The 21167-nt window shown below is 42.8% G+C and overlaps 1 protein-coding gene across 1 annotated transcript in view; it reads left to right on the forward strand.

The window, feature by feature from the left end:
* The window catches only part of NCOA7 (nuclear receptor coactivator 7), a 189515-nt gene that overhangs the window by 42183 nt on the left and 126165 nt on the right, over positions 1 to 21167 (forward strand). The window contains exon 2 of the mRNA XM_082252523.1: positions 6301 to 6482. Within this exon, the coding sequence (XP_082108649.1) occupies positions 6301 to 6482 (182 nt within the window). The remainder of the gene's footprint in view (positions 1 to 6300; positions 6483 to 21167) is intronic.

Raw genomic sequence — 21167 nt, forward strand, 5'->3', positions numbered from 1 at the left:
TCTTAGGGAACTTTTACTAAACCAACTCAGTGGGAGTCAGTGGGAAAAATGGGCCCTTTCAAATGGGCATTTTGATTAGGTCCTTCTGCCAGTCTTTCAGGCAGACTGCTTCGGAAAGGTGCATGCAGCCCTATGGACAGGCACATGTAATTGGACTCGTGTCCATTTACACTCACCTACCTTTAGGTCCAGGAAAAAAAAGCATCCTTTTTTGTTTTTGTGGACCTGATTGGAGGTAGCACCCGGCCACCCATAGAGCTAACAAAGGTCCATTCATGTCCACAAGGCAGAAACTGAATAAACACAGATGTCAAAATACTGAGATCCATTCCGTTCAGCTCAGATTCAGCAGGGGATCTGTGAGTGAGGCAGACTCCACCCCTGCGTAAAGAGCCTTTTTTTGGTGGCTAGTGGAAAGTATGCTCCACTAATGGTTGTGGTCACATTGGCACCTTTACAGACAGCTAAAAATATCACTGGCGTTAAGCAACTGGCTCTGGCAAGTGGCATTGGACCCAGAAGTAAGCAAGCACCATCAAATACCAGGTTAATAAGCCAGCAGCTCAAGGAACCCTTAGCAACCTCTGGAGGAACCTTAGGGTTCCATGAAACTCTGGCTGAGAATGGCTGTTGTAGACTTTATAAAGTTATTACGGAAGAGTAACATTCAAAGAGCAGCCCATCAGAAAACCGCAGCCAGTAAGTGAAATCTTTTTTTTTTTTTTTTCTGTGGATTAGAACATAGTTTGTACAATATCTATATTCTTTCTGTATTGTAAAACTACACTGAAGAAACAACTTTGGTTAATCTTTAAAGATACAATACTCTGCGCCCGTTCTAAGGGCCAGTTCACAACACAAAAATACGTTTCGGATACGTTCCGGATGAGTTTTTGCTTACAGTTCATACTACATGCAGGTCCGATGCATTTTTGATACAATTTTCTGTGTTACAGTACAATTCTGTGCAGAAAAAATGCAGCATGCTCTACTGACCCCCTTCTCGGGAGAGCACTCATGGCCTAGCCAGCTCAGGAGACATCAGGTTCCAGATGGCTTCTCATCTCCTATGTTATGATGAAGACTCAAAGGGAAGTTAAGCTAAAAAAAAAAAAAAGAGACACATAAATCTTTCATAAGAAAGCCTGCAGTTTTACCGATTAGAATATTCATATTCCTGCATAAGCTTGCCTGTGACTTGTTCTTTCTAAATAACTTGTGTAATATGTCTAAAGCTTCCTTTTTGTATACCACATGATTTTTGTTGGTGGAGGTCTGTGCTTGCAAAACAAAAATATAGCAGGAGCAATTTTTCCTGCATCAAAATGCCATAAGTGCACCTTAATGCACAAAAAGCTTGTTGCAGTGAATAGCAAATGCCAAGTCTTACCAAAATTCTCAATTGACTGAACTTGACTGAGCAATTTTTGAAGTTCTTGGTTTTAATTCTCCCTAATGTAATTCTGTCAAAATGTTAAGTGTGACTGTTTTAGTAGATAATAAACCTCTGACCCAGTCTAAGATCTCTCACAGAACAAAACAGGTTTTCTAGATTTGTATTGGGTTCCATCTATCTTGTCTGTAATCCTGACCAGTTCTCCAGTCTATGCCATTAAAATGCCCCCCCCATAACATGATGCTACCACCACCATGTCTCACATTGAGAGTGCTTGGGGTTATGAGGGGGTTCCTGCAGCACAGAAGAGTTTTTACCTTAATGCAGAGAGTGCATTAAAGCGGAGTTCTGGGCAGAACATTTTTTTTACCTAAAAATACCCCTGGGACAGTCAGGGCTAGTGTAACGATAGCCTCTGAACTGCCCCCTGTTTCACTTACCTGTAAGAAGAAATACTTACCTTGAAAATGTCTTGTCCAGCGCTGCCATCTTAGGTGTGGGCAGCTGAAGCCGGAGCGTCCCTCTTCGTGTCCTCTTCGGTGAAGTCGGAGTCCCAGAATGCCCTGTTCGTCACTTCCGGGGCAGGCACATCACCCCTAACTGACATTTTTGACACTTTTGGGGGAACCAGTGACATTACTACAGTAATCAGTGCTAAAAATATGCACTGTTACTGTACTAATGACACTGGCATGAAAGGGGTTAACTCATGGGGCGATCAAAGGGTTAAATGTATGCCTAGAGGGTGTTTTCTAACTGTGGGGGGATGGGCTTATGGAATCATCACAGGGACCTGTCTTCCTAAATAGGAGGAACATAGGAGCCCTGTGATGGTTGCTGAGAGAACAACGCTCTGCCGTGTTTAGAACAGCAGACTGCTGTTCTCTCTCCACGGGGAGCGATCGTAGGTGCACGGTGGCATTTGCAGCCACCGGCCCCACACCTCAGCTTCCCTGCTGGTGAATGGGATGGGGTACCATGATTTGCAGGAACCTGCCGCGGTATCTAGGCAGCGGCCGGTAAGTGGTTGTGGTTAAAAAAGAACACTTACCTGTCCAGGGATCCAGTGCCGTCTTCACCAGGGCCAGTTCTTCTTTGCAAACCAGGCATGTTTACTTAGGGATTAGGCTACATTGCACATGCGCCAATTGCAATGCGCTTTGTGAATGGACCTGCAGCCATCTGGGACCTGTGACATGTCCCAAAAGTTTGCGGGCAGAGTGAAGAGGGTGGAAAAGGTCTGCTCTGATCACCTAGTGATTGGAGCAGAAGTGGGAAGAGGGTACCTGCTAAAAATAGGTACCCCCTCCAAAAGTGGGAGAGTAGGGGGCAAGGGTTGTTGAAGTGGAATTTCCCTTTTAGGGGTGAAGTTCCGCTTTAATTAAAAAAAAAAAATGAAATAAAGCGTTGTGAAGACCTACGGTGTGGTTTATACACAAATTGTATGAAAAATAATTGATCTTATCAACATGATTACCAGGCAGGATATGGATTTATCTGTAACAAGCTGCTGCTTAATGTATGACTGAAAGGGAGATAGATTACAAAGTGAATCATTAATTGCTGACAGATGCTTGCATGTGATTTATAAATATTATGGGATGGGATATTTGATTATATTAGCTAAAAATTCGGTTCAATACCTGCATTGTATTCAATGCCAGCCAACCGACAGGGCACAATATCATAAATGTGAGTCACCTATACCAGTAGTCTTTTTATGGGAACAAGAACAAAAGGCCTTGTGTTCCTTAAGGGCAACCGTATGACACCTTCCTGCCAACAAAAAAAGGATCACCTGAGCGTACCTATTTATGGCTATGGAAGAAGAAGGGGAAAACAGGCGCACGTCCCGTCCCCCACATCATTTGACCTTAGGGAAACTATAGCTATTGGATGAGAAGGTTTCAGCAATCTGTAGGGATGTCTTTGCAGATCTGGATGAGGATCATCACCTTATCTAGCTAAAATTTTCCATATTGGCTGACAGTTATCACATATCTATGGGCTCCTTTACATAAAACATATTTTTTATCGATCGAAACAACAGATTTTAGCCAGAACAGTGCTCTTCTCGCTAGTTACCAATTTTAAAACAAAGTCCAATTAAATTGGCACTGTACCATTGGAAATAATTTAAAAGGGTTAAAAGCCATATTGTTAATTTTTTCGCAAGGAAGATTTCCACTCAATTTCTATCCTGGTGACCGGTGCTGCAGTGGTACGAATAAAAAAAAATAGGTTTCTCCAGTAGGGACACAGATACATATTAGTATAAGAAGAATTAAGTAGAACTACAGGCAAATTTTTTTTTTTTTATTTTGAATTGAGCAAGTAAGGGTTATATCCCCTGTCCAATATCTTTTCACCATCTCTGAGATTTCCCTTCACTTCATGTCCCATAGCTAAATAGGAAGTGAATTGAAAGTCCCTGCAAATTAAAGTGTTACTAAACCCAGTTCCTGCATTCACTATATCTGGTCTCCAACACTACACAGAACATGGAAATGCAATTATTTTAGTAAATATAAACTGCTAAATACTGTTTCTAATCAGCAGTATATAGCAGTTCTGTGACTTCTATCAGTATCTGGTTAAAGGTTGTAGGAGGTGTGTTCATTCTCCTCTGACTGTCCTATGGGGCTGCAGGACCCCTGACCCTCTGACTGGACAGTGCTGATTGGCCCTGTGCTGATCACATGCACTCTCCCAAGAAAAAAATAAAAACTTTCTAGCAATACACACTAAACTGAGCATGTGCAGCTTACCCTCAAGGCCCTCTTCTATCAGGAGATGGATTGGGAATGTGGAAGAAGGGGAGGTTTAGAGAAGATAGGATCAAACAGCCATTTTTACACAATGCAGAGGATTAACCCCTTAGGTTCCACAGTGAGTATAACCAGCATGCTTTACTGGATATACAGACAGATTTTACTGTTGTGGCTTTAATAACACTTTAAGGGAATTCCTTGGGGGCCCCCAGGTCACCAGAACTAGTGTCCCCAGTGGAAGATTTCCCCTCTATCACATTTCTGCCTTTAGTTATACTTTTAGCATTTATTAGGTTTAAAGCTGAACTCGAAATGCACCTTTGTAGTGGGGCTGCCCTAGTACTGCAAGGATTGATGCTTATTTAGGTCCAGGGGGCCACAACAAGCACTTTTACTTACTCCTTAATGCCCTGCATCCTCTCCTCCACAATGCTCCGACAGTTGGATGCCCTTTGATGTCATTAAGACCAATGCGGAGCCCATTGCCTATAGCCCTGAATTGGATGCAAGGACCTCAAGTGACAGTTCAGTCATTTCCAAGAATGAGGGAATTAAAACTACTCACCGTGGTCTTAGGCCTAAACAAGCATTTAACGCTTGCGGTAAGGGGACAACCCCACTGCAAGGGGGGGGGGGGGTGATTTCGTTCTCCCCAGAAATTGACTGTAACCACTTAAGCCCCGGAAGATTTTACCCCCTTCCTGACCAGGGCCTATTTTGCGATTCGGCACTGCGTGACTTTAACGGACAATTGTGCGGTCGTGCGATGCTGTACCTAAACAAATTTGATGTCCTTTTTTCCCACAAACAGAGCTTTCTTTTGGTGGTATTTGATCACCTGTGTGATTTTTTTATCATGCGCTATAAACAAAAAAAGAGCGACAATTTTGCAAAAATAACAATATTTTTCAAATTTTTTTATATGAAATTCCCCCCAAAAAATGTAAAAATCAAAATGTTTTAACATTTTAGGCCAATTTGTTTTATGCTACATATTTTTGGTAAAAAAAAATTGCAAAAAGCGTATCTTGATTGGTTTGCGCAAAAGTTATTGCGTTTACTAACTAAGGGAAAGATTTTTGTCATTTTTGTTGTTTTTTTTTAACGCGTAATGGCGGCGATCTGCGACTTTTTTTGCCGGACTGCGACATTGCGGCGGACAGATCGGACCCTTGACTGACATTTTTGACACTTTTGGGGTTACCAATGACATAACTACAGTAATCAGTGCTATACATATGCACTGTTACTGTAAAAATGACACTGGCAGTGAAGGGGTTAACTTTTTTGCGAGGGAGGGGTTAAGTGTGTCCCTAGGGGCGTGTTTCTAACTGTGATTGGCTGTGGCTGGAGCTGTAAGAACAGTGATCAACGGTCCTACATAGTAGAACCGTATGATCACCATTCTTACACAGGGGAGAATGACAGGCGGCTTTGTTTACATTAGCCCCCTGCCTTTCTCCCGGTGTAACGGACGATCGCGAGTGCTTGGCGGACATCGGGTCCGCCGTGCACACGCGCGGGGGGGTCCGTGACCGAGCGGGAGCGCGCATCCGGCGGCCCGCGCTCACTCCTCAGAGCCTCACAGGCTAGTGACGTACCCCTACGTCACTTTGCCTGTGAGGGGCTGACCGCCGCAGTATATGTACTTGCGCCGGTCGGCAAGTGGTTAATGGTTGTCTATGCAAAACTAACAAACAAAACTAACAAATAAAATGCAATTTAAGGAATAATGTAAATATACATTTTTAATTGTTACACAATTAATCTCAAATCTCTTATGGAAATGAGCTGTATATTCATAATTTCATTGTTATCTTCTATGTTGTACGGGGGCAACCCCACTGCAAGGAGTTGGGATTCTTGTTTTTCCCGGGAACAGGCTTTAATGGTGTCTGTGCAAAACTAACAAACAAAATGCAATTTAAAGATTAATGTAAATATACATTTTTAATTGTTACACAATATCAAAATGCTTATGGAAACAAACTTTATAGTCATTATTTCATTGTTGTCTTCTATGGTTCCTTTTTGAGGCATTTGCTTCTTCAGCAGTTCAGATACTAAGGTTCTCTTACCCTGCTATGTTATAAACCTCATGGAATGATTAGCTTCCTTTCTGACCTTTTGTAGACTGAAGAGGAAGAAAACAGGAAAACAGAATGCAGAGCTCACTTCTGCTGCTGCTTCTAAGGATGATCCTTTGAAAGTCATTCTGGGGCAAACGCCTGAGAAAGCTTCTGATGAAGAAAAGAAAAAGAAAAGAGGCCAAGGAAAGCAGCTCCGGCGCAATGAAATCAAAAGACACAGTGCAGGCAAGTAACGCTTCTTGTAGTTGGGTAAATTAATTGATAATTAGAAGAAATAAAAGAGGCTGCCTTGACCATAGTTACTGTTAAGATCATTGCTTGCATCTTCTACACTGACCTAAAATGGACAGCTGGAGTTGACTATCCTAATGTGCATTTCTTCAGGATTCTTGGTGTGATATATTAGAATGAGCTCAAGGTGGTCAGTTACCTCTAGCAACTATTTTTTTCACAGTAACTTACTGTTTAAGTGTAAGAACTTTATCATTAAGGCTCTGTTTCCACTATTGCGGCTACAAAGTCGCGCTACATCTAGCGCGACTTTGTAGTGCGACTTGTTTGCGGCTACTTCTGGGGACTTCAGTGCGACTTCCTTCTGTAATGAGGGACAAGTCCTACTGAAGTCGGCCCAAAAGTAGTGCAAAAACCTTTTTGCAAGTCGCTGCGACTCAAGTCGCAGCAGTTAGAATGGGCCTAATTGAAAATAATGGGTTTTGACTTGTTGTGCGACTTGACATGTGTCAAGTCGCACAACAAGTCGCAATAGTGGAAATGGAGCCTAAAATGTAGCAGCAGGCAACATGTGAACTTCTAAAACAGGCCATACACTAAAGCACATGTGTCAAACACAAGACATGTGGGCCTAATCTGGCCCTCCAGGCCATTTTATGTGGCCCTTGCACCTCTACTGCAGCTGGTACAGCCCCCTCGTCTTCACCCAACCTTGTCTTATCAGTCGGCAGCACAGAGAAGAGTACAGAACTCCTCCTCAAGATCCTGTGCTTCTCTGTGTAGCAACAGAGAGGTTTGTCTCTGCTCCTTTCTCAGCAGTTGGCAGCAGAGAGCATGACAGAACATCTCCTACAGATCCTGTGCCTCTCTGTGTAGCTACAGCACCCTCTCGTCTCCTCCTCCCCTGGTCTCAGCATTCAGCAGACTATAAGTATAGCCAAAAGCCCGTTTGGCTGTACTTCTCCTGTGGATCACTGGAGTGCATTTCGTTCTGCACCTCTGTGACTCGTTTTCAGCTCACGTCAAAAAGCCGGTCAAGGCTCGGGCAAGATCGCAACAATGACGTCAGGATCTGCCCACATGCCTGGACCGACACCCAGCTCAGCAAGCCACTGAGAACCTGAGCTGGGCGCTCCCGCCCCCTCCACAGCCCAGGGCTCCAGTGATCATAGGGGGGAGGGGGGTGTTGGGGCAGAGCAGAGAGCCAGTGACTGACAGCCAGGGAGCTGTGAGAACCGAGCAATCAGCGGTGTTTGATTGCTCGGTTCTCAGTGTTAGAGCCAGTGGCAGACAGGTACAGCATCGGACTGATGCTTCATCCACCTAGGAAAGTATGATTGGGAACAAAAACTCCATACATGTCTTTTACTTACAGCTCACAAGGTCACAGGCACTGACTGTCAAGAAACTCGTGTCGTGTAATTCCAGTATCACCAATCATATTTAAACTTCCAAGGCACCTCAGTATCTAATTGGTGTATGTGGGAAACTTCATAGCATTGATATGTTTTTGCATCAGGCTTTTTATGTCAGAGACAGCAAGGAGCCTGCACTGGATTTCCAGAAATTCCTCTCAAGCAACACAAGCAGGGGTTCTGGGATACTAAGATTACTAATAAAGTGACTGAGGTGGGGAAGTGGCCAACTCAGGCATGTCAGAGGACTCTATCACACGCCAGACTTCTGCACAAGAGGGATGATGAGAAAGGGGAAAGATGAAGCGGCGGGCCCGGACATCCAAGATGGCACCGTTGCGGCTGTACTACAGTCTACAGCGCACGCCACGTGGCTCCAAGAAGTCTAGGGATGGGGGCAGTAAATCCAACAAGTCCCTGAAGAGCCAGGTTAAGGACCCCCCAAACGGGATATGTTATACTATGCGCAGAAACTGTCAGGGGCATTGGAGGCAGAAAAGGGAGATAATGGGGAAGCCGCCCACCCTCCTGGGTATGGGGGCAAGGCACAGGCCACAGAGGCCCTCCTGCTTAACACTAATAGGGATGATGCAGTGGAGTCACAGGCCTCTCTGCTTCTTGATCCCTGAGTGGATGAGCCTAAACAACCTATCCTGGCTGAAATACCCTAGGCGGTTAACAAGTGCACTGCATCAGTTAATACCCTTAAAGATCATTTTGGGGGCCTGAGGGAAGAAGTATCTCTGCTGAGGAAAGACCTGCAAAAGATCTGTGAGCGGACAACGGCTGTGGAAAGTCATGTCAGTGATATCGAGGACCAGCTGCCACCCTTAGCTAGAGAAAAGCAAGCTGCTCATCATTTGGCAAAAGAAACTAACAACAAGGCGGACTATATGGAGAATTGTCTCCACCGCAACAATATTCGCATTGTGGGTCTGGGGGGAGAAACCCAACAACCTTTGTGGAAAACTGGCTCATAGATATCTTTGGCAAAGATGCCTTTTCAACATTTGTCACTGTTGAATGGGCTCATCGCACTCCAGGCCACCCACTTCCACAAGGAGGTCCTCCTAGGCCTCTACTTGCCCATCTCCTGCATTACAGGGTTAGAGAAGCGGTCCTACATCAAGCACGGGATCGGGCAAATATCCAATACAACGGTACCAGAGTATCTTTCTACCCTGATTTCTCCGCCGAGGTGTAAAGAGGTAGAGCCAAGCTTGCAGAGGTAAAGAGACCTCTGCGAAATTTATAATAAAGGTACTGGGGTGGGCTAGATCAAATGCTAAGTGAGTAGGCTGTGCTTCCTGTATGCATTTCCATGTTTTATTTGTAGTTATCACCAGAGCATGTCTACATTTTTAATCTGATTGCATTTCCCCTTTTGCTTTGTTTTTCTCGAGTCCAGCTGTCATAATTGCTCCAGTATGGTAATCTACTGTATTTACTTGTTATTTTACTTTATACAGTAGCAGGTTTATGTAGAAACCTACAGCAGCCATTGATCTGACCACAGTAAACTGAAATCTGATTGATTTTTTTTGCTCACTAAACTTTGCACTGCTTTATCTATGTGCTTTGTTATACTATTGAGTAAAAGTCTAAAAGCAAACATGTATTCAGGGTTGTTGTGTAAAGCATTTACTGATCAAATCTATAAATAAATTACTAAAGTTTTGAGTCTCTGTATAAAAAAGTTGCCAGTAGTAGCCAAGCAAGTGCCAACCTGTAGAGCAGCCTTTCTCAACCTTTTCAACACAGAGGAACTCTTGAAATAAATTTCTGGTCTCGGGGAACCCCTGCTAATAATTAAAAATCTACAACTCATGGCACATTAGTGTGACAGTCAGTGGGAAGATTGCTCCTTACTCTTGTCATCCTTGGGAAGAATTCCTCCCTTACAGATAGCTAAAAGGAACAATGGTGTCATTGGGAACTTATATGAGAATATGAGAGGCAGAAATTGCCCATTTCTCAAGGAACCCCTAGCAACCTCAGGAGGAACCCTAGGGTTCCACGGAACCCTGGTTGAGAAACCCTACTGTAGAAGAATAATGGCAGCAGCGAGATGCTTCTAAAGCTGGTCATAAAACTAAGATGCAGAACAAAAATATAATAATAATTATTATTATTTTTATGGGTATACAGCCACTTGACACTTGAGGACATCCACTCTTATATAATATAAGTGTGTGTCTTGCATACTACTTCAAATGACTTTCTGTCTGAAGCCTCACAGTGAAACAACATGGGCTCTTGCACATAGAAAGTTTGAGACGCAGATATGTTTTAGCATAAAAATCCCGGCTTTTTTTGTGCCTAGGGAACTGCAAGTAGAATGTACAGCTGGTTATAGAAGTAAATGGCCGTACGTAGCCATATGTAAACACAGACTATATCTGCGCTTGCAGGTATGATATATTCATACGTGACAATGGGAAAGTTCTGCATTTGGGAAATATATTGAAGGTATGTGCGTGTGTAAACGCCAGTGCACAAAAGCATTGGTGCTTACCCGGGTACAAGTGTGTATAGCCATTCCCTTCTATGGCTGGCTGTACGTGCTAACTGTGGCTCCCTGTGCACTGGGATTTTTACACCAGAGCATATTTGCACCTCAAATTGTCCATGTGCATGAGCTGTGATTTACACTCAACTGCTGCAGGTTTCCAGTCATAGGCCATGCTGTGATTGACTCACACTAACAACTGAGATTCATACTGATTAGCTCCTGATCAGTATGATTTACTCACACTAGCAACTGGGATTCATACTGATTAGCTCCTCATCAGTATGATTTACTTACATTAACAACTGGGATTCATACTGATTAGCTCCTGATCAGTATGATTTACTCACATTAACAACTGGGATTCATACTGATTAGCTCCTGATCAGTATGATTTACTCACACTAACAACTGGGATTCATACTGATTAGCTCCTGATCAGTATGATTTACTCACACTAACAACTGGGATTCATACTGATTAGCTCCTCATCAGTATGATTTACTGACACTAATAACTGGGATTCATACTGATTAGCTCCTGATCAGTATGATTTACTCACACTAACAACTGGGATTCATACTGATTAGCTCCTGATCAGTATGATTTGCTCACACTAACAACTGGGATTCATACTGATTAGCTCCTCGTCAGTATCATTTACTCACACTAACAACTGAGATTCATACTGATTAGCTCCTCATCAGTATGATTTACTGACACTAATAACTGGGATTCATACTGATTAGCTCCTGATCAGTATGATTTACTCACACTAACAACTGGGATTCATACTGATTAGCTCCCGATCAGTATGATTTGCTCACACTAACAACTGGGATTCATACTGATTAGCTCCTCGTCAGTATCATTTACTCACACTAACAACTGAGATTCATACTAATTAGCTCCTGATCAGTATGATTTACTCACACTAACAACTGGGATTCATACTGATTAGCTCCAGATCAGTATGATTTACTCACACTAACAACTGGGATTCATACTGATTAGCTCCTGATCAAGCGATTATTATCACTGACAATCATGGTTATCACGTGGGTTTCTTTATAGGCAAACTTTCTGACTGAGCTGTCACTGTGTCCAGAGATAGGTGCATTGATAGATACAGATGGAAAACTGCATATACCCCAATGAAATACAGTGACTAAAGTTATAGTACTAAATTCATTTTTAAAATGGATTTAAATCTGTTTGCATTTTTAAACATTAGTTCTCTCCATTTAGGCTCCGTTCACATCTAGGCGTTTTGGGGCGTTTTTGGGGAGTTTTTCTGCTCTAGAATCAGCTCTCAAAACGCCCAACAAGACAAATCCTATTCATTTCAATGGCCCCTGTTCACATCTGAGCGTTTTGATGCTGTAAGCAAAACGCCCAACGCTCAAAAAAGTACATGAGCTTCTTTTTGGGCAGATTACAGGCGTTTTCCATTGGTATCTATTCAATCAAAAAACGCCTACACAAAAAACGCCTGTAAATTGCGGTAAAAATCGCAGTAAAATCACGGTAAAAAACGCGCGAAAACGCTACGCTCAGGTGTGAATGTAGCCTTATTAGCCAATAAAAAAGCAAATAAATAAAAAAACAGAGCAGACTTTATTAAATCAGTGTAGCAAGTGTAAATCAATGTACAAAATATTTAGGCAGACAAATTACTTATAGAGTTATAGTTAAGTGAGCATCAATTTTTCATTGACGCCTGGTCATGGAAGGGTTATTTTGGGGGACGACCAGTAATCACACCAGCCAAAATAAATCAACTACATTGTGTACAAGATCCAATGGATAGGGCTATTTGCTGATGCCTCAAGGTGCCTACAGACACAGGGCTGCTGTTAGAAATCACGGGGCCTGCATACAGTGTACCGGACAGGACCGAAAGTAACTGAGGTCATAGTTTTTTTAATCCCTTTCTCTACAGCCTCAGCTGCACAGATGAATGAATAGGTAGCTCTCTGAGGCTTCCTGCTCATTCACAAACGAAATCATAATAAATGCAGTTTACTATGCTTCAATGATGAATGGACACAGGAGTGATTGGTACTGATCAATCACTGTGTTCATTCAGGAAAGAAGGGGTCAGTTAATGGCATCCCTCTGTGTGCCAGCAGCAGCTGTAAGTGGGAGAGGAGGGAAGCCAGCAGGGCTGCTGATGCCTTAAGGTGCCCACAGACACAGGGCTGCTGTTGGAAATTGCGGGGCCCCATACAGCCTACATGACAGGTCCGAAAGTAACTGAGGTCATAGTTCTTTTAGTCTCTTTCTCTACAGCTTCAGCTGCACAGATGAATGAATAGGAAGCTCTCTGTGGCTTCCTGCTTATTCACAAACCTAAGCATAGTAAACAAGTTTACTATGCTTCAATGATGAATGGACACAGGAGTGATTGGTACTGATCAATCACTGTGTTCATTCAGAATGAAAGGGGCCAGTAAATGTCACCCCCCTGTGAGCCCATAGCAGCTGTCAGTGGAAGAGGAGGGAAGCCAGCAGCGCTGCTTATGCCTTAAGGTGCCCACAGACACAGGGCTGCTGTTAGAAATCGCAGGGTCCCATACAGCCTACCTGACAGGTCCGAAAGTAACTGAGGTCATAGTTTTTCTAGTCCCTTTCTCGACAGCCTCAGCTGCACAGATGAATGAATAGGAAGCTCTCTGTGGCTTCCTGCTCATTCACAAATGGAAGCATAGTAAACACAGTTTACTATGCTTCAACAATGAATCGACACAGGAGTAATTTGTACTGATCAATCACTTTGTTCATTCAGGAAAGACGGGGCCAGTAAATGGCATCCCCCCGTGTGCCTGTACCAGCAGTTGGTAGGGGAGGAGGGAAGTCAGCAGCGCTGCGGGGAAGAGGGGCACACAGAGGGGCCCAGACAGCAGATGGAAGGGTGCATGGGCTAGAATTAATCCCTTTGCAGTGCAGCCAGAGGGAGAGGAAGGAGGAGAAGCTGGCAGCGCTGCAGTGAAGACAGAAGAGGTCCAGTTTCTGCAATAAGACCGTATAGCAGGCCCTCCTGCTCGCCAGGTGCCTTGGCCCCTCTTTTGAACTGATGGAGCCTGGGCCCAGTACAGGAGGGCTGGCTGTACTGCCTTATCAGCGGCCCTGCACAGAAAGCCTGGGTAAAAGCAACTACCAATTTAAGCCTAGGTTCACACTGAATGCGGATTTGAAATCATTTCAAATTTTAAACCGGCTTTTTAGCCTGACTTCGAGGACGATTTGAGAGACATCTGTTCGGATTCCCAATGTGAACGGGGGCTAAAGGTAACTTTTAAGGGTGTTTTTTTTTTTTTTTCAATTGCTGTGTGCTTGTCTCAAGCATTCACACAGTTGTCACAATGTAATCTTTATTTTTTCAGATTGCCAGCTCTATCTAGTGTCCATAATGCAGTATTTTCTTGAAATACCCAAATCAGAAAAATGTTGCATTATCGCCACTGTATTTATGTAACTGTCAATAATTGAAAATAAACATATTACACAAAGTACAGGTATTATTTGGGACAGTTGTGTAAATGCTTAAGGCCCCTTTCACACTATTGCGACGCAATTTTACCGCGATTTCGCGGCGCGATTTTTGCCGCGATTTTGAAAGCAATGGCAAGGCTATATGCCTCAAAACACATTCAAATCGTGGTAAAGTAGTGCAGGAACTACTTTGAAGTCGGTGCGACTTCAAAACGCACTGATATGAATGGGGCTCATTGAAAATAATGGAAAACGACTTGTCATGCAATTTTGCAGTCCAAAATCGCGGGACAAGTCGCACTAGTGTGAATGGGGCCTAAGACATCTGTGCAGCAATTTTTTTTTTTTATAAATAGACCCCATGGTCATTTCAGTTATTATTTAGATATAAATGGAAAATAGAACAGATTGACTATTATAACGGTATCAGTGTATGTCAATGTGTTAGAAAATAAGTTGTCTAGACTGTAATTTTATATACAGTATATAGAGAAACAGCAGCCACATTACAAATGCAGTCTGTGGTTCTTGAGTTGCAGTGCTGCACAATGGTTGCTCCTTACTGCTCCTTCTAACAATAAGGATATATAGACATACACCAAACATTCACCGCTGGTGTATATTCCTGGTGCACAGTGGTTTAGTCACCTGTAGTGAATGTTGCAAATGTCACATGTTTGGTGAATGTCACAGTCACTGCTTTAGAAATATGCCCACGTAAGTAGAACAGCCTAATGGCAGTGTAATCTATTTTTCTTTTTCTTACTGTGTTGTTCTGCCTCCGTGTAATGTTCTCTGTAAGCTCCTAAACCTCTCCTTTTCTACTTCACTCCCATTTGTTTGGAACAAAGGCAGTGCAAGTTAGCCGTGGCTGTGTGCACTGCTCTATGCACTCTACACATCCCGTAGTACCTAGTCCCTCTGGGGAGTGAGTAGGAGAAGGTGACAGTGTTCCTACATACAGTGCAACCATGGAGAACAAACATAGCCACCTTCCCACAGGAAATCTGATCACAGAAACAAAAAAGGAATTTGGAGATTTACAGGCAGCTGGAAGCACTAGAAGACATTTTTTGTGTGAAGAATATATATGTAAAGACAGTGCCTTGCGAAAGTATTTTTGCCCCCTTGAACTTTGCGACCTTTTGCCACATTTCAGGCTTCAAACATAAAGATATAAAACTGTCTTTTTGTGAAGAATCAACAGCAAGTGGGACACAATCATGAAGTGGGACGAAATTTATTGGATATTTCAAACTTTTTTAACAAATAAAAAACTGAAAAATTGGGCGTGCACAATTATTCAGCCCCCTTAAGTTAATACTTTGTAGCGCCACCTTTTGTTGCGATTACAGATGTAAGTCGCTTGGGGTATGTTTCTATCAGTTTTGCACATGGAGAGACTGAAATTTTTGCCAATTCCTCCTTGCAAAACAGCTCGAGCTCAGTGAGGTTGGATGGAGAGCGTTTGTGAACAGCAGTTTTCAGTTCTTTCCACAGATTCTCGATTGGATTCAGGTCTGGACTTTGACTTGGCCATTCTAACATCTGGATATGTTTATTTGTGAACCATTCCATTGTAGATTTTGCTTTATGTTTTGGATCATTGTCTTGTCGGAAGACAAATCTCCGTCCCAGTCTCAGGTCTTTTGCAGACTCCATCAGGTTTTCTTCCAGAATGGTCCTGTATTTGGCTCCATCCATCTTCCCATCAATTTTAACCATCTTCCCTGTCCCTGCTGAAGAAAAGCAGGCCCAAACCATGATGCTGCCACCACCATGTTTGACAGTGGGGATGGTGTGTTCAGGGTGATGAGCTGTGTTGCTTTTACGCCAAACATAACGTTTTGCATTGTTGCCAAAAAGTTTGATTTTGGTTTCATCTGACCAGAGCACCGTCTTCCACATAAAAATAAAAAAAATAAAAAAATAAAAATCAAAAAACGTGCTGCGCCAGAAGTGCACAAAAATAATTAGTGATTACATGAATCAACAAGTGTTATCAACAAAATATGGTGTCCATCATATGTGCTCTGATGAAACATAAATGTTCATATAAAGTGCTCCAAAGTAATGATTAGTATATCCAGGTGATGACATGACAGCCTCAATCCCTTGTGAATCAAGCAGGAACCACCAGTGTGTGAACTCCCTCCACCAGTAAGATTGGCCTCTCACCTTGATACCAGACCCAAACGGGCCAGCATGAGCATATCAGGGGATAAACAGACTATCACAGGTAACCTCTCCAGCCTTCACCTCCGGGGGTCGCCAGGACATAAAATAAAGATAAAGCAAAGATCTAGTGCTCTCTGAATGTAAATAATGAGCTTTTATTGAGCATAAAGGGGTAACCTTTACCGAAGAAGCCAAACGGAGCCCACGCTACAGGCGTAACGCGTATAGGGAGGCGGAGCCTGCGTGCCTGACGCCGATCGCTCGGGTGCTACTCTCTAACACTGAATGCCATAACAGCAGGCACGGCTGAGTGCCCAACAAATGTGAGTTACCCCTTTATGCTCAATAAAAGCTCATTATTTACATTCAGAGAGCACTAGATCTTTGCTTTATCTTTATTTTATGTCCTGGCGACCCCCGGAGGTGAAGGCTGGAGAGGTTACCTGTGATAGTCTGTTTATCCCCTGATATGCTCATGCTGGCCCGTTTGGGTCTGGTATCAAGGTGAGAGGCCAATCTTACTGGTGGAGGGAGTTCACACACTGGTGGTTCCTGCTTGATTCACAAGGGATTGAGGCTGTCCTGTCATCACCTGGATATACTAATCATTACTTTGGAGCACTTTATATGAACATTTATGTTTCATCAGAGCACATATGATGGACACCATATTTTGTTGATAACACTTGTTGATTCATGTAATCACTAATTATTTTTGTGCACTTCTGGCGCAGCACGTTTTTTGATTTTTATGTTTTTGTTGTGAGGTGTGGACACAATTTGTGTATGCAGCCGGATTTATATATTGATTTATTCTAGCACATTTATACACATTTGAATTTCACTTAGTCTTGCTCTGATAGTTTTTTCACTACCTTCTTCCACATGTTTGGTGTGTCTCCCAGGTGGCTTGTGGCAAACTTTAAACGACACTTTTTATGGATATCTTTAAGAAATGGCTTTCTTCTTGCCACTCTTCCATAAAGGCCAGATTTGTGCAGTATACGACTGATTGTTGTCCTATGGACAGAGTCTCCCACCTCAGCTGTAGATCTCTGCAGTTCATCCAGAGTGATCATGGGCCTCTTGGCTGCATCTCTGATCAGTCTTCTCCTTGTATGAGCTGAACGTTTAGAGGGACGGTCAGGTCTTCGTAGATTTGCAGTGGTCTGATACTCCTTCCATTTCAATATTATCGCTTGCACAGTGCTCCTTGGGATGTTTAAAGCTTGGGAAATCTTTTTGTATCCAAATTCGGCTTTAAACTTCTCCACAACAGTAGCTCGGACCTGCCTGGTGTGTTCCTTGTTCTTCATGATGCTCTCTGCACTTTAAACGGACCTCTGAGACTATCACAGTGCAGGTGCATTTATACGGAGACTTGATTACACACAGGTGGATTCTATTTATCATCATTAGTCATTTAGGTCAACATTGGATCATTCAGAGATCCTAACTGAACTTCTGGAGAGAGTTTGCTGCACTGAAAGTAAAGGGGCTGAATAATTTTGTACGCCCAATTTTTCAGTTTTTTTATTTGTTAACAAAGTTTGAAATATCCAATAAATTTCGTTCCACTTCATGATTGTGTCCCACTTGTTGTTGATTCTTCACAAAAAATTACAGTTTTATATCTTTATGTTTGAAGTGTGGTAAAAGGTCGCAAAGTTCAAGGGGGCCAAATACTTTCGCAAGGCACTGTATATATATGTATATATATATATATATATATATATATTTTTTTTTTTTTATTTTTTAAACCAGAGTTTAGTGTCACTTTAAAAAAAAAATGGGGCAGAAGAAATTCAGATTGAGTAATTGCTCCCTCTGGTGGTTAATCTACAAACTAATAGATTTAGCCATTACTGTAATAAATAGTGCAAAGAGGAAGTAAACTCTGCATTCCGTCTCACTTTTTTTATGTACAGTCGTTATACAAAATATTTTCAATCATTGCACAGTGTAATGGATGTAAAAATGCCTCTTACTTGCTATTTTTTAGTAGTTTGAAAAAAAACGTGTCTTCGGGGATTAGGCTGCACCATCTTGAGTAATGTTTTCTGCCTCCCCTGTGGACGTAACTTCCACCCTCCCTTGTTTCCCCTGCCGAAATCTCATCACACGGTCACTTGGGGCGAAGCAGGGAGCGGGGAATGATCGCCAGTTCTAAGCCAGTTCTAAGCCGTGCCGCTGAGAGCGGGAACTCACATACACGGCATGATGTCAAGTGGGAGACGTCACACAGAGCGTGCTGTGAATCTATGGACAGAAAGCGCATGCACCGCTGACATAATCAAACATTGCAAGACGCATTGCAAGAAGATTAAACAAGTAAGGAGATTATGACAGGCAGCGATCAATAGCTTTAAAAATTAGGATTGCATTGAGCAGAGGTTTTGATGGCGAGTTTACAAACACTTTAAGAAAACAGACAAAACCTTTTCTAGGTACATCAGTGATAAAAGGAAAAAAGTACAATGGGATCAATAAAATAAAAACTGGACACAACACTTATGTTAAGGAAGAAATAGATGTAACAAACCATTTGAACAATTACTTCTGTTCAGTCTTCTCAGCAATAAATTGTACCAACAATAACAAGTTGGGGGATCATATTGGTTCTAGTAATGATGGTTTATTTTTAGGATTTCTAGAGGTAGCAGAGAAACTGGTTCTGTTGAAGCTTAAAATGGTTGTTATGGCAAAGAGATTCTTCTAAAAATCTTATAATAGCAGTACACCCCAGCCCCCCTCCTTAACACTTACCTGAGCCTTGAATCGATCCTACGCTGTGCTTGGCTGCAACTCTTCTCTCCTCTCTTCCTTCTCTCACAAGCTTTACTTAGAGCAACTGGGAGCCTTGCATGACAAAATTCAAACACACATTCACCCCACTCAAACCACATAACCAGTAGATAGGGCCCAATGTAACTTGGTTATCATCATATCATTGGCATGAGTTTATGTCTCAAGTGGGGATAAGGGCGAATCAATAGCTGTAAAGTCCGTTGCAGGGAAGAGTGGCTGTGTGGGACCAGGGGTTCGGTATGGAGACTGTGTAATTACCGTTCCCAAACAGAAGATCAGTGTTATAGTATACAGGGTGACAAGTTTCAGAGGTATTCAGTTGGGAATCTGGGCTCCTCAAAGTGGTATACACTGGGAGTGGGTGCAAGTCTGGGTAACTGCTTTGACTCAGCAGGAATAATGCAAGTAAGGAGTAGCAGTGGGGGATATATGCTCACCACCTCATGCCCGTTGTCTCCCACTGTTGCAGACCCGTTCTTTATTCGCTCCTGCTCCGCACCGATATCTGGCAACCCACTAGTCCGACAAGTGTTCGGCTATCGCCTCATTGATTGCGCATGCTCACAGCTGAGAACCCCAAGGGGATGTCACATGTGTGATGACGACATGTTGACGCATTTCGTTAACTAACTAGGCTCTGAAGAAGTAAGCGCGATTGGCTAACGAAATGCATCAGCATGTCGTCATGACACACGTGACGTCCCCTCGGGGTTCTCAGCTGTGAGCATAGGCAATCAATGAGGCGATATCAGGCAACTAGTCCAACAAGTGTTTGGCTATCGGTGCGGAGCACGAGCACCCATCTTGTCTGTGATGAGTGAAGCCGGGAGTGACAAGGATTTAGTCACTGGCCGTTACAGCCAGGGAAGTAGCCAGTCAAACAGATCTCTTTTTCTACAGCTGTCCATCCATCTTTGTGGGCAGCCAACCTGACCCCAGTGAAACTGGAGAGCCTGGGGGGCTCTGCAGTGCTGTAAAAGTGATCGGGTGGCTCTACAGCCACCGATCACTTTTACAAGAAAGTTGATCACTGGCTAAAAAAGCAATACCAGAATTATGGCTACAGCCACGATCTTGATATAACCATTTGCTGTCAAGGACATACATACATACATATATATATATATATATATATACACTGGATGACAAGTGGTTAAAAAAGAGCTGAATGCTTTCCTTAATGCACAAAATATTCTGGATACTAATATTTATACAGTAGATAATTGGGTAATAACACCAGGGGTAGTTGAAACATTGAACATCTGATTGTCTTCTAGGGTTTAGGAAGGATTTTTTTTTTACCTGCTGGAGCAAATTGGATCATGCGTTATTAGTTTTTGCTTTCCTCTGTATCAGGGGTCTCCGAACTTTATAAACAAAATAGAAAATATAAACCAATCAGCCAATATATAGCCTGGTGGTCAGTAGTAGTAGTAAATATTAGTAGTAAATATATAGTCTTTGGTCAGTAGGAAGAGGAATAGTCCCCCATAGTTGGTGTCTGTGAGAGGAATAGTGCCCCATCATTGGTGTCAATGGGAGGAATAATGCCCCATCATTGGTGTCAGTGGGAGGAAATGTGCCCCATCGTTGGTGTCAGTGGGAGGAATAGTGCCCCATCATTGGTGTCGTTAGGAGGAATAATGCCCCATCTTTGCTGTTGGTGAGAAGAATAGTGCCCCATTGTTGGTGTCAGTGGCAGGATTAGTGCCCCATCATTGTGCCGGTGGGAGGAATAGTGCCCCATCATTGATGTCAGTGGAAGGAATAGTGCCCCATCATTGATGTCAGTGAGAGGAATAGGGATTTGTCACTGGTGTCAGGGAAAGGAATAGGGCTTCATCACTGGTGTCAGTGGAAGGAATAGGGTTTCATCATTGGTGAAAGTGGAAGGAATGAGCCCCATCGTTATCTGTGGTAGGAATAGTGTATTTTATCAGTGTGAGGAACAGTGCTCCAAGGGCCGCATTCAGCCAACGGCCACAGTTTGGAGACCACTTCTTTGGATCATCTGTGGTTGTGGATATAGAATTCTGTATAGGGAGGTTTTCTATTTGTGTTTTTTTTTTTTTATATTGGTTGAAGTAGATGTCCGTATGTCTTTTTTCAGCCTAAATAACTATGTAACTATGTAACTACAGCATGTAAGATGAAGTTCATGCTTAGTATTAGCTGTGTAATACATTAGCTATTCAAACAGATTGGAAACTTGTGAGGCTGCAAGCTTCTGTTTGGAAATTATTGTGTTTACATGGAAAATATGTTCATTTTGTT

This window comes from Pelophylax lessonae (genome assembly GCF_965119305.1).
Source record: "Pelophylax lessonae genome assembly, chromosome: 3".
Classification (NCBI taxonomy): Eukaryota; Metazoa; Chordata; class Amphibia; order Anura; family Ranidae; genus Pelophylax; species Pelophylax lessonae.